This window comes from Microtus oregoni, unplaced genomic scaffold, assembly GCF_018167655.1.
Source record: "Microtus oregoni isolate MIOR12 unplaced genomic scaffold, Mior012 000072F_ref0000427, whole genome shotgun sequence".
NCBI lineage: Eukaryota > Metazoa > Chordata > Mammalia > Rodentia > Cricetidae > Microtus > Microtus oregoni.
In genome coordinates, this window is record NW_024543979.1 from 5442675 (window position 1) to 5460031 (window position 17357).

The window sequence follows — 17357 nt, forward strand, 5'->3', positions numbered from 1 at the left end:
CAGACTGAGTCCTGAGATTATAGGTGTGTGCTCCTATTTCTCCTTCTGCAGTACTGTAAATGTTCAGGAAAAATGAGTTTCACAAATGCAAATGTGTCACATTGTAAATGTACATCAAGCTGTCTGGTCAGATTTTCTATAATTTTGTGTGTATGTGTGGCTGTATATGGGTGTGCATAGTGTTGTCCCCTCTCTCACACTGAGCCTGAGGAATGAGGGCTTTCTGATGACCTTGAATGTCTGGTCCTCAAGCACCAGGGATCCCCAGCCTCCGCCTCCCTCCCAGGCTCTTTACCTGGTGCGGGGATCTGAACACAGGTCCTCAAGCTTACAGACACAGGCCACTGCTCAGTGTGTACTTACTCTATATGTATCTCATACTCCGATAAATGTTAATGTCATCAAAAACTTGTACAGTTATTATTTTTTGAGATTTTTGAGAATTTCATACATATGACGTATTTTAATCATACTGAGCCTCATTCACCCTCCACTGCTTCTTTACAAAAGAATTCCCCTCAAAGCCCACTCCAAACAACTTTTTTTCCCTCTGTCCCTCTCTCCCTCCCTCCCTCCCTCCCTCCTTCCCCTTCTTAAAAAACCCACAGAGTCCATTCAGTACTGCCCATGGACCCATATGATTAGAACATTTCTCTGGATAGTCGACATACCAAGGACACACTCCTTGAAGAAAGCCAACTTTCCCTCTCTTGCCAGTCATCACCTGTCTGAAGCTCCTCAGCTGAAGGGAGAGGGCTTGTGTGACCCTCCTCATTCAGTCTAGAATGTTAAAAAAAGACTATTACAGTATGAAATCAATATTTTTCAACATTAACTTTCTGGTCTGTGCAGTGTCCTACGCTGCACACTGCACCATCTGACTGCAGGCTAACAGTCTGCAATTAGTGCCCCTCCCTGCCCCTTCTTGTTCTTTAATGACAGAGTTCAATATTTAGCACAGGTACCCAAACCCGAAATCATCCTACCTCAGCCTCTTGGTCACAGGGATTACAATCGTGAATGGTGAATTATTTCTCAATTGGTTTTTCAGATATAAAGTGAAACTATAAATCAATTTATATTGACAACCTGGGTATTTAAGAAGCCATACCCTTGGCTGTCCTGACCCCCTTGTGTGTCCCTTTCTGTGTTAAGCATATTCCCCTCCTTTTTATGACCTACAATGCCAATCAATTAAAAAAGAAAGAAAACGGAAAGCTAGACAGACAGGCATCATTGCTTTGCTTTCCTATTTTCTCTTCTTGAGGACTGGCTCCTCAAAATCAGCTAATGTGTCCCTGAGTTAAGGCTTTGTGCAGACTGACCAGATCTCTTTTTACCTAGTACACGGGAATCCCGATTTACCACCAGGTGGCGCTAGCTCCACTCCTCTCTTCTGGCTCCGCCCAGTCTCACTTTCCTTGCCTGAAGTTCCTGATGCAGAGGCTGAGTACAAGCTGAGCAGCAGCCTGAGAGACTCCTCTTCCCCTGCATCTGACAGCAGTGAGTGTGGGCGACAGGAATGGCTTTCTTATAGTATAATTAGCATCACACACCTCACCGACTTACGGTGCACAATTGTGTGGCTATGGGAATATTCAGAGGTGTGCAGGCATGTTTCCATAATGTACTCTGCTTATTTAATCCAGATATGTTTTCCCACAAGTTCTCTCAGTAATTTCAGTGTGTGTGTGTGTGTGTGTGTGTGTGTGTAGGGGCTGCGGGATGGAGCTAGGGCACTGTTCAATGTGTGTGGAGATCACAGGATAACTTTTGAGAGTCAGTTCTTTTCTTCCAGCTTGTTGAGGAGATCTCTCCTGTACTTTGTTCCATGCTGGGAACTCCAGGGTAGCTGGCCCTTCAGCTTCCAGGAGATCTCTGTGTTGGGATCACAAAGGCATGCCCCTGTAGTCCCCTTTCCATGGCGTTCTAGGATTGAACTCAGATGGCTAATCTTATGCAGCTGGTACATTTACCTGCAGACACCTCTTGCTGGACCCTGGGTGGTTTTCAGAACCCTTTTCTTGGTATGAGTTCAGAGGATCAAATCCAGAGCCTTGCACATGCTAGGCAAGTGTTCTGCCAGCCTGGTGCGATTTTAAATATAAAAGCATTTCATCCACAAATAAGGCAATTTGACTTCTTCCTTTCCTGATTGTATCTGTCTTTCTCTTCTCTCATCTTATTTTTTTGAGAATCCAAGCTCTGCACTAAACAACAGTTGAGGGATGGTTGCTCCTGGCTCTATACTGTATTTAGAGGAACTGATTTAAGTTATTCCCTATTCAGTATATTTGTTTGCTAGGATTACCACAGTGTCCTTTATTGTGTGCAGGAATGAGCTTTCTCTTCCTGGTTTGTTCTGGGCTGTGATCAAGAATAAGTTTAATTTTACAAAGACTTCCTCCATCTATTGAGATTATGATATCATACTTATCCATAATCAAGTTATGTGTTGAAGTTCTTTTACTAATATGCATATGCTGGACCATGCTTGCAAAAACACAGTGTTCTTTCACCATGTGTTTCTGTGTTTTCTATTACTGTTGACTTTTACTACAATTCCATTATGATCTGATAGGATATAAGAAATTACCCTTTTGGATTTGTTAAAAGTGTGTGATGGAGTGTTCCATTGTTATTATGTACTTATCTTTATTCTTCCTAATATTGACTGGTTATCTGTTTGTCAGGTAGAAATACAGGTTGTGGGGTCTGTTTGCTTAAAATGCCTTTTCCATCCTTTCCCTGTCAGTCTTCATATGCGTTGCGAGCTAGTTGAATTTCCCGCTGCAATAAACAAGTGGTTATTGTTTTCTCTTTTTCAATTCAGCCTGCCAGTTGCATCTTTTGCTCCAGAATTGAGACCATTTATTTGTAGGTTAATGTTAACATGTTTGTACTGGCTGGTCTTTGGTGGTGCACAACTTTAATCCCAGCACTTGGGAGGCAGAGACAGGTGGATCACTGTGAGTTTGAGGCCAGCCTGGTCTACAGAGTGAGTTCTAGGACAGGTTCCATAGTGACAGAGAAAAGAAACCCTGTCTCAAAGAAAAAAAAAACTTTTGTACTGAATGAAATCCTATAATTTGGTGGGCTTCTCTTCACCTGATTTTCTGAATTGGTTTCAATCGCCATGTGATATTTTCTTTCTCTCTCATCTTAGATGTTTGTTGGCTCACTGGCACTTTGCGTTTGATTGTTTTGATAAAACACCATGATCAAAAGCTACTTGGGGAGGAAGAGGTTTATTGGCTTACACCTCCACATCACAACCCACCATTGAAAGAAACCAAGGCAGGAACTTAGGAAAGAACTGAATCAGCGACCTTGGAGAAATAATGGCTCACTACTTGCTCGGCCTGCTTTCTTAAGTATCCTAGGACCCCAAAGTGGACTAGGCCCTCTTACATCAATCATCAATCAAGAAAATGCCCCACAGACTTGCCAATCTGCTGCAGGCAATTCCTCAGCTGAGGGTTCTTCTTCACAGATGACTCCAGTGAGTGTCAAGCTGACAAAAGCTAACCACACACTTCCTGAGTTACTGCTGTTGAATCCTTAGAACTACAGGAGTTATTTTCTCCTGTAGTGATCATAGCTTTCTATCTTTCTTCTTTGTGTTTTTATTTTTCTGCGAGTGTTTTCTTCACTGCTGCTTTGGTGGTCATGCATTGCTTTAGCTGTGTTCATCTTCAACGTCTTTATAAAGGACAAATTTGCTTGTAGTAACATTGGTTGCCCATTCTTTTCTTTGAGGACTCAAAATACACAGTTGCACGCTTTTGCCTTTAGCCTCTGACGAGGAAAGTGCTGTTTTTCTGATTGGTTTTTCCAATCAGTTCCATGTTATTAACTTGGCTCGTCTCTTTAATCATTTCTAGCACACTTTTCTGTTCTGTACTCTCTGAATTTTACCAACAGTGTGATATGACAAGATTATTTTCTGGTCTGATGTATGTGGTAGTCTAAATTACCTCTGTACCCAGATGTCCTTATCGCTCAATAGATACAGGGAATTTTAAGATATTGCTTGAATGAAAAGGTTTTATATGCTTTTAGTCTGTATTTTAGCATTCTATTCAAATAAAAATATTTCTATTTGGTCTGCCTGTCATAATCTGGGATCATTATAAATTTTTCTTTATTCCTCTCAAATAAAAAGGAATGCAATAACTCATTAATCCTTATATTTGAAGTCCTGGTAATTTTATCTTTCAGTTAATTTAGTCTGTTGGTGGTGGTTTTTCCTAAAGTTTTAAAAGTTTATCTGAAAAATTTTCCATCATTTACATTTTTAAAAATTCTCTGTTTATTGCACATATCCTATATTGTTTTGCTTATTTCCCTTAGCTGTCTATCTTTTTGAAGTTACAATCCTTTGTAAGTAAACCTCCTGAATAATTTCTTCAGCACTCTATCCAATTAAATGCTTTTGGGTTCAGTTGCTGACAAGGTATGAACTTTGATAAAGTTTTGTTTCTACATTCTTGTGTTTTGTTGTTGTGGTTTGTGCACCTGTGGGAGAGGATATGGTTTGCACACTGGTGTGAGGATTTGTACAGTAAGCTTCTTTCTACAGAGGGCACTGGTCAGAGTGCAGAATCAACCACAGTAACAACACCAGAGCCAACTTTCCACATTAATATTAATGGGAATAATGAAATAATGGATAGGAGGTGGTAGCGTACACCTTTAGTTCCAGCATTTGGGAGGCAGAGGCAGGTGCATCTCTGAGTTCATGACTAGCCTGGTCTACAGAGTGAGTTCAAGAACATCCAGGGCTACAGAGAGAAACCCTGTCTCAAATAAACAGCAACAACTAAAATGTATAGGAAGTAAAGTTAGAAAAGAGAAAAGAGAAAGACCTTAAAATCAGTGTAGAAACAAAATACCATTCACACTAAAGACCTCCACCTGTCTTTGTATAGTCTTTTCCACGGCTAGCCCCAGGGGTCTTTGTGGGCTGTGGTCCAGGTAGGCACTTCTGTGTGTGGTTTTGTCTAAATGAAGAAGTGTATCCTGGACGCTTTGGAAAAGTGGAGATGGCAAACATAGCAAAGAGTTCTGCAATGGAGAGAATTCCTGGGAGCTGAACTGTTTGCCTAAGCATTTTCAGATCTTATGTAGCAGCAAACCACCATGCAATAGGGAAGAAGCTGGGGAAATTCAGTAATCCTTTTACTCAGGTTCAAAGTTCTCAGCCCCTGTCTGCTGCACACAAATTGCACCATAAGTCAGTTTCAGACACCAAAGAATCTGCCAGTCATCTGCTCAGAACTCTCATGCTCAGCAGTCATCCAGAGGAGCCATGTCATCCTGGTTATAGGAGGCAGGGCTGCCTGTCCTCATGCCTGCACAGCCTGAGCTAGGAGTGTGTCTCAGTCACTCCCTTCTACACTACTTTCTCTCATGGCTGCCTACCCACCAGGGCATCCAGGGCACCATGACATGTGCTAGATGATTTTAGATTCCACCGCAGCTCAGACTCAGAGAATAAAAGCTCTGGGTTCTAGCACTGTGTGAGAGAGAGTGTGGAGAGCTCGGGCTGTGCACCTCTGTGTTCCTTTCTGTTACATAGAACAGGGGTTTTCAGAGTAGGCCTTATCCTGAGTAATTCCATATATACAGCAGTGGTTTGCTTCATTTTGAAAGAAAATGCTGAGGAAAAAATGACTCTGTACCTTATGAGTGTAAGTATCCAGCACAGACATAAGTCATAGGTTGATAAAGAACTCATTAATACAAATAATACAAACAAAATTATTCCTACCTGGTTGTGTGACACTGCTCCTGTACATTCTAAAGGTTTGTCACATGTATTGTCCAGTAGCTAGGGAAGAAGCATAGACAGGGTGATCAGAATAGAATTATGGGAAAAGGAAAAGGAGAGAGTATTCACCAGCCAAAGAAAGAGGAAGCAAGATGGGAATGCCACACTGAGAAAAGGTACCAAGCTATGTGTTTAAACATAGATAAGATTTATGGGTTAATTTAGGTGGAAAGAGCTAGTTAATAATAAGCCTGAGCTAACAGGTCAAATATTTTATAATTAATATAAGCCTATATATGTTTCTTTGGGGCTGAATGACTCTAGGGCTTGGTGGGACAGAAACTTCTGTTTATACTACCTATGAACCTAACAGGCCAGGAACACCTAAACCCATGAATGTTTGAAGACCTTGTCTGAGAAAGGAAGCTTGTATGCTTGTCCAAGACACCAGAGTCATGAGTACTGCAATGCCCTCACTTGGATCATAGCCATTGAGTCACCATCAGGCCACCCAATGTATACATCACCAGATATAAGGCAACAAGCACTCAACTCTGTCCCAGGATGTCTGCTCACATGATCAGTCCTAATTGAAGTGTCCCACTTGAGCTCCCATTTTTTTCAGACCCTTTATGCCTGGAGTCAGCTCTGTGCTTTGAAATAATCTGTCCTATGAATCCTCTCTCTATCTTGACCTGACTCTGTGCCTTGAACCAACTGAGTATTTATTGACCACCCTGTTCCAGAGTAGCTCTCTCTGCTGCATGTGTATCATCTCTGTTTTCCCTTCCACAGCTCTGCTTTAACCCTTGCACCACTGTATGTCTTTATGGGTGACTCTGTGTATCATTGTGCTCATTGCAGTCTGAAATCTGAGAGACAATATTGATCTTTAGGATCAGCAGGAACCAGTTTATACTTGACAAAAGCCATAAGCCTCAGAAGAAACAAAAGTGCTGGGAAATTATAGGCAAGAAAGTAGATTCAGTTTATAAATATATTGTTCTTTAATAACCCGACATGTGGATGACATACATGTATCCATGCATTTTTTTTACATAAAGCAGTATCAGGTCAAATATCTTCAATGGAACAATCCATTTCTACTCTATGATTGTATTATTCTCATTGCTTAATAAAAATCTGACAGGCCAGTAGTTGGTAAAGTAGTTATGCCAGAAAGTCAAACTGAGAATGATGGGAAGAAGGAGGGAAGAGTCAGGAGAGAAGCCAGTCAGTTGCTAAGCAGGCAGAATGTGTAAAAAATGAGGTAACAAGTCATGAGCCACATGGCAAAGCATAAATACAAATATGGGTTAATTTACGTGAAAGAGGTAGCTAGTAATAAGTTTGAGTGATCAACTTAGTATTTATAATTAACATTCACCTGTGAGGAGGCCACTTATTTGTCCTGGTTGCCCATATCTGAAATAACCACACAGATACTATATTAATTAAATCACTGTTTGATCCATTAGCTCTAGCTTCTTATTAGCTAACTCTTACATCTTAATTTAACCCATTTTTATTCATCTGTGCATCACCACAAGGTCGTTGGATACCAGCAAAATTTCAGCACATCTGTCTCTGGTGGCTCCATGGCTTCTCTCTCACTCGGCCCTTCTTTCTCCCAGCATTCAGTCTAGCTTTCCCCCACGTAGTTCTGTTCTATGAGGGGTAATACAGTTCTTTATTCATAAACCAATATAAGCAACACATAGACAGAAGGACCTCCCACACTATTCACTTCTGAGTCGGTTATTTTGGACCAGGCCCTTAGGACAGGAAACGTCCATGTACAAATACCCATGCTGGATTTAAGGTTCAAGAAAGGGATAGGTTCCAGCCTATAGTCACCAGGGCAGCCTGTTTCACCTTGGAGTTGCTTCCCTGGCCTCTTGCGTGTTGAACATGCACTGACCTGTCCTCTCAGGCCCAGGCTTGTGTTACTCTATGTGCTGTGTCTTCTGCATTTTCTTCCATGACAGGTGTTCTTGTATAGGAACTTCCTACTCTTTTGTAAAGTCCTGCAGATGCCTTATGCTCCCATATTGCTCTCTTTATTTCCAATTTAGAGCTTCTATTTTCATATGATAATTCTCATTCAAAATGGAGTTCATTTCAAAATCATTATCAGTCATGTGCTTATTTGGTTCTCCTTTTTAATCTTATTTTTTTTTATTGAGAAAAGGAGGAAAAAAAAAACAAGTTTCCACCTCCTCCCAGCCTCCCCTTTCCCTCTCCCTCCTCCCACCCTTCTCCCCCTCCCCCCACTCCTCTCCCCCTCCCTTTCCAGTCCAAAGAGCAGTCCGGGTTCCCTGCCCTGTGGGAACCCAAACTAGCTAGGCTCCCAAAAAGCCAGCACATTAAGTAGGATCAAAACCCCTTGCCATTGTCCTTGGCGTCTCATCAGCCCTCATTGTTCGCCATGTTCAGAGAGTCAGGTTTTATCCCATGCTTTTTCAGTTACAATCCAGCTGGCCTTGGTGAGCTCCCAATAGATCAGCTCCACTGTCTCAGTGGGTGGGTGCACCCCTCGTGGTCCCGACTTATTTGCTCATCTTCTCCCTCCTTCTGTTCCTCATTGGGACCTTGGGAGCTCAGTCCAGTGCTCCAGTGTGGGTCTCTGTCTCTATCTCCATCCATCACCAGATAAAGATTCTATGGTGGTATGCAAGATATTGGTGAGTATTGCTCTAGGATAGGGTCATTTCAGGTTCCCTATCCTCAGCTGCCCAAGGAACTAACTGGGAACCTCAGCTTGGGCACCTGGGAGCGCCTCTAGGGTCAAGTCTCTTGCCAACCCTAAAGTGGCTCCCTTAACTAAGAATTGTGCTTCCGTGCTCCCCTATCTACCCTTCCTTTATCCCAATCCTCCTGTTTCCCCAAGTCGTTCCCTCCTTCCCTTCTAACTTTTCTCTCCCCATCTCCCCTTACCCCCAACCCACCCCACCCCCAAGATCCCAATTTTCTCCCTGGCAATTTTGTCTACTTCCCTTAGCCAAGAGGATAACTATATGTTTTTCCTTGGGTTCACCTTCTTACTTAGCTTCTTTAGGTTCACCTATTGTAGACTCCGTGACCCTTATTTATGGCTAGAAACTAATTATGAGTGAGTACATCCCATGTTCATCTTTTTGAGTCTGGGATACCTCACTCAGTATAGTGTTTTCTATTTCCATCCATTTGCATGCAAAATTCGAGAAGTCATTGTTTTTTACCGCAGGATAGTACTCTAATGTGTATATATTCCATACTTTCTTCATCCATTCTTCCATTGAAGGGCATCTAGGTTGTTTCCAGGTTCTGGCTATTACAAATAATACTGCTATGAACATAGTTGAACAAATGCTTTTGTCATATGATCGGGCATCTCTTGGGTATATTCCCAGGAGTGGTATTGCTGGGTCCAGGGGTAAGTTGATCCCGAATTTACTGAGAAACCAAAACACTGACTTCCACAGTGGTTGCACAAGATTGCATTCCCACCAACAATGGATGAGGGTACCCCTTCCTCCACAGCCTCTCCAGCAAAGGCTATCCTTGATGTTTTTGACTTTAGCCATTCTGACAGGTGTAAGATGGTATCTCAAAGTTGTTTTGATTTGCATTTCCCTGATTGCTAAGGAAGTTGAGCATGACCTTAAGTGTCTTTTGGCCATTTGAACTTCTTCTGTTGATAATTCTTTGTTCAGTTCAGTGCCCCATTTTTTAATTGGGTTAATTAGCATTTTAAAGTCTAGTTTCTTGAGTTCTCTATATATTTTGGAGATCAGACCTTTGTCTGTTGCAGGGTTGGTGAAGATCTTCTCCCAGTCAGTAGGTTGCCTTTGTGTCTTAGTGATAGTGTCCGTTGCTTTACAGAAGCTTCTCAGTTTTGGTAGGTCCCATTTATTCAATGTTGCCCTTAATGTCTGTGCTTCTGGAGTTATACATAGGAAGTGATCTCCTGTGCCCATCTGTTGTAGGGTATTTCCCACTTTCTCTTCTATCAGGTTCAGTGTGTTTGGGCTGATATTGAGGTCTTTAATCCATTTGGACTTGAGTTTTGTGCACGGTGATAGATATGGGTCTATTTTCATTCTTCTACAGGTTGACATCCAGTTGTGCCAGCACCATTTGTTGAAGATGCTTTCTTTCTTCCATTGTATACTTTTAGCTCCTTTATCGAAAATGAGGTGTTCATAGGTTTGTGGGTTAAAATCCGGGTATTTTATACGATTCCATTGGTCGACTTCTCTGTTTTTATGCCAGTACCACACTGTTTTCATTACTGTAGCTCTGTAATAGAGTTTGAAGTCAGGGATGGTAATGCCTCCAGAAGATCCTTTATTGTATAGGATTGTTTTGGCTATCCTGGGTTTTTTTTTTCCATATAAAGTTGATTACTGTCCTCTACAGATCTGCGAAGAATTTTGATGGGATCTTGATGGGGATTGCATTGAAAGAGACCACGCAAATTAATAAGATCAGAAATGAAAAGGGGGACATAACCACAGAAACAGAGGAAATTCAGAGAATCATTAGATCTTACTACAAAAGCCTGTATGCCACAAAACTGGAAAATGTAAAAGAAATGGACACCTTTTTAGATAAATACCATTTACCAAAATTAAACCAGGACCAGGTGAACAATCTAAACATACCTGTTGGTCGAAGAAATTAGAAGTTGTTATCAAAAAACTCCCTACCAAAAAAAAGCCCAGGACCAGATGGTTTCAATGCGGAATTCTACCAGAACATCCAAGAAGACCTAATACCTATACTCCTTAATGTATTCCACAATATAGAATCAGAAGGGTCACTACCAAATTCCTTTTATGAAGCTACAGTTACTCTGATACCAAAACCACACAAAGACTCAACCAGGAAAGAGAATTACAGGCCAATCTCACTCATGAATATCGACGCAAAAATCCTCAACAAAATACTGGCAAACCGTATCCAAGAACACATCCGAAAAATTATCCATTATGATCAAGTAGGCTTCATTCCTGAGATGCAGGTCTGGTTCAACATACGAAAATCTATCAATGTAATCCAGCATATAAATAAACGGAAAGAAAAAAACCATATGATCATTTCATTAGATGCTGAAAAAGCATTTGACAAAATTCAACATCCATTTATGTTAAAAGTCTTGGAGAGATTAGGGATACAAGGGTCATACCTAAATATAATAAAAGCTATATACAGCAAGCCGACAGCTAACATCAAATTAAACGGAGAGAAACTCAAAGCCATCCCGCTTAACTCAGGAACACGACAAGGCTGTCCACTCTCTCCATACCTCTTCAATATAGTGCTTGAAGTTCTAGCAATAGCAATAAGACAACATAATGGGATCAAGGGGATTCGAATTGGAAAGGAAGAAGTTAAACTTTCGTTATTCGCAGATGATATGATAGTGTACTTAAGCGACCCCCAATACTCCACCAAAGAACTTTTACAGCTGATAAACAGTTTTAGTAATGTGTCAAGATACAAGATCAACTCCAAAAAATCAGTCGCCCTCTTATACACAAAGGATATGGAAGCAGAGAGGGAAATCAGAGAAGCTTCACCATTCACGATAGCCACAAACAGCATAAAATATCTTGGGGTAAATCTAACCAAGGAAGTGAAAGATCTATTTGACAAGAACTTTAAGGCATTGAAGAAAGAAATTGAAGAGGATACCAGAAAATGGATGGACCTCCCTTGCTCTTGGATTGGGAGGATCAACATAGTAAAAATGGCAATTCTACCAAAGGCAATTTATAGATTTAATCTTATTTTTAAAAAAGAAAATAAACTATCATTTTCATTATACATTCCAACCCCAGGTCCCACTTTCTCCCTTCCTCCCATTCCCTTCACATTCACCCCCATCATATCCCCCATCCACTCCTCAGAGAGGTAAGGCACATTGCTCTGAGGAAGGACCAAGGCCCACCCTATTATATTTAGGCTGAGCAAGGTATCCATTCAGAAAATGGGTTCCAAAAATCCCATACAATCAATAGGAATAAATCCTGGTACCAATGCTAGTGGTCTCCCAGTGTGCCCCAGCCACACAACCAACACCCACATTCAGAGGGTGCAGTTTCGTTTTCTTCTGGTTCCTCCCTGTCCAGCTGGAGTTGGTGAGTTACCATTAGCTGAGGTAAACTGTTTCAGTGGGTGTCCCCATCATGGTTTTGACCTCTTTGTTTATATTCCCACTCCTCCCACTCTTCCTCTGGACATTGGGAGCTGAGCCCAGTGATCCTATGTGGGCTTCTACCTCTCTTCCCATCAGTTGCTGGATGAAGGTTCTATGGTGATATTTAAGATAGTTCATCGATCTGACTACAGGGCAAGGCCAGTTCGGGTGCTCTCTCTCCACTATAGTTTATGGTCTTAGCTGGGGTCATCCTGAAACAAGTCATTTCAACAATCAAGCCATCTCTCCATCCCCAGAACTTTCTAGTCTCCTTCTTAATCAATCAGTGTTTAAGTGGTTGCTAAATACATTTTTTATATCTTAATTATGAGTGCTGTAAAAATAGATTTTGTGTCTTGTGATAAGAAATCTGTAATTCTATTCCTTCTATCTTTGAATGTAGCAATCAGTTTTCATATTAGTAATGGTCACAGATTACTTGTGAACATCCTTCTATGTTCTCACTTTAGTAATATTTAACCATGTTTACTGAAATGACTAGAAATCTGTAACTGGAATTTTGGATAAAATTTTTTTGAACAGGAGGGGTTTAACCTTCATTTTTCTACCAATATCTGAGTAAAGCACACTGATTTGGCAGAGCCTTAGCCCCATAGGTTGGTTTGTCTGAAATCCCAAACCCTAAGCCTTCTGGATCCAAGGCACAGTGTTTTGAGGAAGCCATTGTTCTGAGGCTCCAAGTTTGCCAAGGGACAGATTGCTAGTACTTTTCCTCAAGAATAACAGAGCTTCTGACAGATGTGTTTAGCAGGTTTTGTTTTGCTGTCTTTTCTGGTTTGGGACATGTACTTGGGAGGCCAGGAAGAAACTAGTTTTGCTTCCGTGCTGCTGTCCCTGAACCCTGGCTGCTTTGGTTGTCATCAGAGCTCTTCACACAGCTGCTCTCAACCTGTCTGATTTAAGAATATTCCTGGAGGAGGCTTGCCTGAGCAGCTGGACCCTCACAGGCAGGAGCTCACCACCCAAGATGTCAGCTCTTAGTTAGGAAATCTGGCTGCATTGAAGATGGTATTTTAAACTGTTCACATGCTCAGTTCACTAAAGGTCATACATTAAAGCAAACATTAGTAACTTGTGAAAAATGACATATAAATTTCATTTATATTGTTTTTCCTTAGAATTATTATACTGCTTAGCTACTGATTTGGTGTCCCTGTCTGTCCCTGTCATTTTAATATCTGAGTCGTCCTAGGATTTAAGCGTATCCATCACATCAATGATGATGTCATTGTCAGCAGTTCGAATTGTGGGCTGTGTGAAGATTCTTAATGACAGTCTGAAGCTGGAAATAGTCAGAAATTTCTTCTGATAGCCATGGAAATCCAAATTTTTATTGTGTAATACCCCATAAAGCAACATATACCTATACACAACACACACACATATGCACATACACAAACACATGTACACACAGGACATGAGGTGATGGTGGCTATGTATTTTACATTTGAACTTATATTAATCATAATATGCTTTTGAAGTAAGAGAAATCTGTCCCCTCATAAATTGCCTTCTTTGCTCATGAATTATGAATAACATTTATTCTCTACTTGTTAGGGCTCATTAGTTTCTTGGGAATTTGGTATCTACATGGAGTCTATACACTTAGTTATGTAGAGTTTTCATTGGGTCCTTAGGTAATCACAGTCATATGAAATGTTCATCATAAAGGAATATGCCTTTGACTACAGTCTAAACAGTCCTTAAGTGTGCTGCTCTGTGTAATAATGTTGTTTGTGTGGACAATCAACTTACTCTTCCTCTTCCTTCTACAGGAAGGAAGAACCTCTGAAGATGTCATCCAATAATGACCCTGTTACAGTCCCAATATTAGAAATAAATCCTAGTGACCTTCCTGAAATGGACACCAGTGACCTGAACTCATTGGCTGAAGAGGCTGTGTTAAGTTTTCATAACATCAGCTATCAGGAAACAGTGCAAAGTTGCTTTCTGTTTTCTAAAAAAACAAGTGTGAGAGGAAAACTATCAAATATCAGGTATGTGCATGAAGTAGAACATTGAGCAACTTTTCAACGAACACAAACTTTCTGTATCATTTATAAACTGTCTATGTTTGTGTGTATATGTGTATATATCTGTTTATGTGACTATACAAGTGTATGTGTGTATGCATATATATATATATGTTTATGCTTGTGTTTAAGTGTATTTGTGTGTATGCTCATATGTGCAGATGTGTGGATGCTATGACACACCCATAGCACAAGGCTGTCAGAGGAAAACCTTGAGCATTGGTCTTCACCTTCTACTGTGTTACCCACAGAGTCGCTCATTGTTCACTGCTGGTTATGCCTGGTTAGCAGACTGCAAGTGTCCTGAGATTCCCCTGCCTGGTGTAGCTAAATTTTCTAAAAGAATAAAAAACTATGCCCCTTTCAATTTGAATATTCACTACTCTGAATTAATCAATCAGATTATTTGGACATAATTTGTGTTTGTGCTGTACCTATACATCAATAAATAATGTCCTCTACTTGAGGGATGTCTCCCAATTTTAACTGAGCATATTCTAATCTCTTTATAAGAGAAGAAAATCATCATTCTATGGGTATATATTCAGTTTTTCTATTTTGATGAAGGTGGTGTTTTGTTTTTTGTTGTTTTCAGTGTTAAAATTTGCAACACTCTCCTGTCCTCTGAGTGTGTCTTTCTAATGTTTGAATTTCTACTTAAGATGCACTGATTTTGGTTGATTCCATTTTAGTAGTAATTACATTTTATTGATGTCCCATGAATCACTGGTTTCTTGTGACAACGTCTATGAGGCAGCGAGCAGGGTCCTATGAAGATATTAATCATAAAACAGTAGTGAGAAGCTGTTATATACTTGATACATAAAGGCCATGTGTGTAATGGAGTCTTCATGAGAAACTGCTACTTGCTTCAAAGAGCACTAATCTTAGATGAACCACATATCACAGAACACAAGTCTTAAATAATAAACAGAGCAGTTTTGTGATATCTGAGACATTTTTGACGAGTTTTCGCTAGGAATTGACATCTTTGATAAGTAATAGGCTCTTAATAATGTTTTAATTTTATGAGTTTGCAATTATTTTCTGTGAACAATTTTATCCAACTTTAATATCATGTTCAGCATAGACCCTAAACTAATATAATTTCCTTTACATAAAAAATCAAACAGTATAATTTTGTGTTTACAGTGGGATCATGAAACCTGGCCTCAATGCAATTATGGGACCACAAGATGGGAGTAGATCTTTGTGAGTATAATGGAAAGCATACAAAAGCCCGTTGTTGTAGTGATATTTCACTTGTATTTTAATAAATAAAACTTGCCTGAAGATCAGAAAGTAAAACAGTCATACTGGCCAGCCTTACAGACTAGGCAGCAATGACACACACCTTTAATCTCAGTAGCCACAGTGACACACACCTTTAATCCCAGTAGCCACACTAGTTTGCCATAGAAACTGGGCAGTAGTGGTTCATGCCTTTAATCCCACCCCAAGAGATGATTATAAAACAGGAGGAGACAGCTCTCTCACACATTCTGACATTCCTGGAAGCAGGATCACCAATTTTGGACTGAGGTTTTGTAGTTATATCTAAGAGTTCTACAATAGCCCAGAATGGAGTATACAAAGGTTTATTTATTCGGGGATAAACTCCCAGTTTGGGTACCAATCTGCAGTCCTTTTCCTGCGCTGGGGACTGGAACCAAATCCAGCAGAAAAAATGGGGCCGTACTTACTTTTTGTCAGCACTTGCAGTGCAGGAGACCATATTCAAAGTGGGCTTGTATCTTAAAGGCTATTGGCTGAAGGAGTTCGCACAACAGATCCATGTAAGAGTCAGTGATTGGTTGATTTGCTTATCTGGTCTTCAGGTTGAACCCCAGTATCTGTTTCTGAGTTTTTATTAATTGTGCTCCACTTTGTATCCAGTTTCTGTGCTGTAAAGATGAGTTATTTCAGTACTGAGTGAGTGTAACTGTGAGTCTGTATGGATGAGGCTGGTCCTGTGTGCTGTGGGTAGTGTGTAGGAGGGTGCATTCTAATTTTACACCAGGAGCAGGAAGTCTTACTAGGTCACTTTTGTAGTAAGAACGGCTGCCCGCTTCCCACAGCCCAGCTCCTGGCCACTGGCTAGCTTTATACCCGAAATAACAACACACAAATTCTATTCTTTTAAACACTGCCTGGCCCATTATCTGCAGCCTCTTATTGGCTAATTCTCACATCTTGCTTTAACCCATATTTAATAATCTGTGTAACACCACAAGATGTGCCTTACCAGAAAAGATCTTAACCTGCATCTGTGTCGGGTGGGAGAATCATGGCGACTGCCTGACTCGGCTTCTTTCTCCCAGCATTCTGTTCTGTCTACTCCACCCACCTAAGGGCTGGCCTATCAACGGCCAAGCAGTTTCTTTATTAGTTAACCAATGAAAGCAACAGATAGACAGATGACTCTCCCACATCGCACATTACTGCTAAGAAATGACAGTGATTGGCATATGGTGTTGGGTCATATGACTATTTCTTGTGGGGCAGATAGTATTAAGATTAGAATGATGAAAGAGAAGTTTCATGAAGACAAGAATTCACCACCAGGCCTAATTCTCAAAGTACAGCAGCACATTACCTGTTTGAGTACTCAAGGTCAGAGAGCAGGGAGAGGTGGTCATACAGATCATTTCTTACATTCATAATTTTGGGCTGTATTAGAGCACATTCTGAACAGAAAGAAGTGAGTGTGTGCGTGCCTGTGTGTGTGTGATATTTCAGCCTTTTGATATGCAAAATTTTTATTCTGAGTATCTGAAAGCTGATTGCTGTTACTGAAGGGGTGAAGTAAATCACACAACATATGTAACCCTTGTAGGTTATTAGATGTCTTAGCTGCAAGGAAAGACCCACGAGGATTATCAGGAGATATTTTGATAAATGGAAAACCTCGACCTGCTAATTTCACATGTACTTCTGGTTATGTGCCACAAGTAAGTGCTTTGGGTTTGTAAGTTTAGGTTTCCCCTCATTCTGTGTGGTTAGACGCTCAGCTAATAGACCTGTGTGTTTCCAGTTCATTAGATGACACATTAAGGCCACACTTTCTCTACATCAGCTTTTATTAGCCTGAGAGTGACATTATAAAATAGGAAGATGTGGAGAGATTGAAGTATGACATCTGCAGCACAGTATTAGTAATTGAAGGTGTGCTTTAATTATACAGAGTACTACAGTTGTCCAAGTTTGTCCTTCCTTCATCCTTCTTCACTGCTTAGTTTTCTGCAAATAATTATAGGTAGCCATCACCAAAATCCCTGTGCTCTACTTGGATGATAAATGGGAAGGGGTGAAAATGATTGCATCACGTTCTGTACTTGAAATTAGT

The 17357-nt window shown here is 40.6% G+C and overlaps 1 protein-coding gene across 5 annotated transcripts in view; it reads left to right on the forward strand.

The window, feature by feature from the left end:
* The first annotated feature begins 1469 nt into the window (after nucleotides 1-1469).
* Nucleotides 1470-17357, forward strand: part of LOC121440976 (ATP-binding cassette sub-family G member 3-like) — a 53246-nt gene continuing 37358 nt past the window's right edge. For 3 of the 5 annotated variants that reach the window (XM_041642075.1, XM_041642079.1, XM_041642080.1), the window contains exons 1-4: nucleotides 1470-1503; nucleotides 13754-13975; nucleotides 15164-15223; nucleotides 16848-16962. In XM_041642075.1, coding sequence (XP_041498009.1) covers nucleotides 13773-13975; nucleotides 15164-15223; nucleotides 16848-16962 — 378 coding nt within the window. In that variant the 5' untranslated portion in view covers nucleotides 1470-1503; nucleotides 13754-13772. Of the gene's footprint in view, nucleotides 1504-1563; nucleotides 1605-3394; nucleotides 3503-13753; nucleotides 13976-15163; nucleotides 15224-16847; nucleotides 16963-17357 lie in introns of those variants that run through there. The other 2 variants (XM_041642078.1, XM_041642077.1) reach the window with 2 other exon arrangements.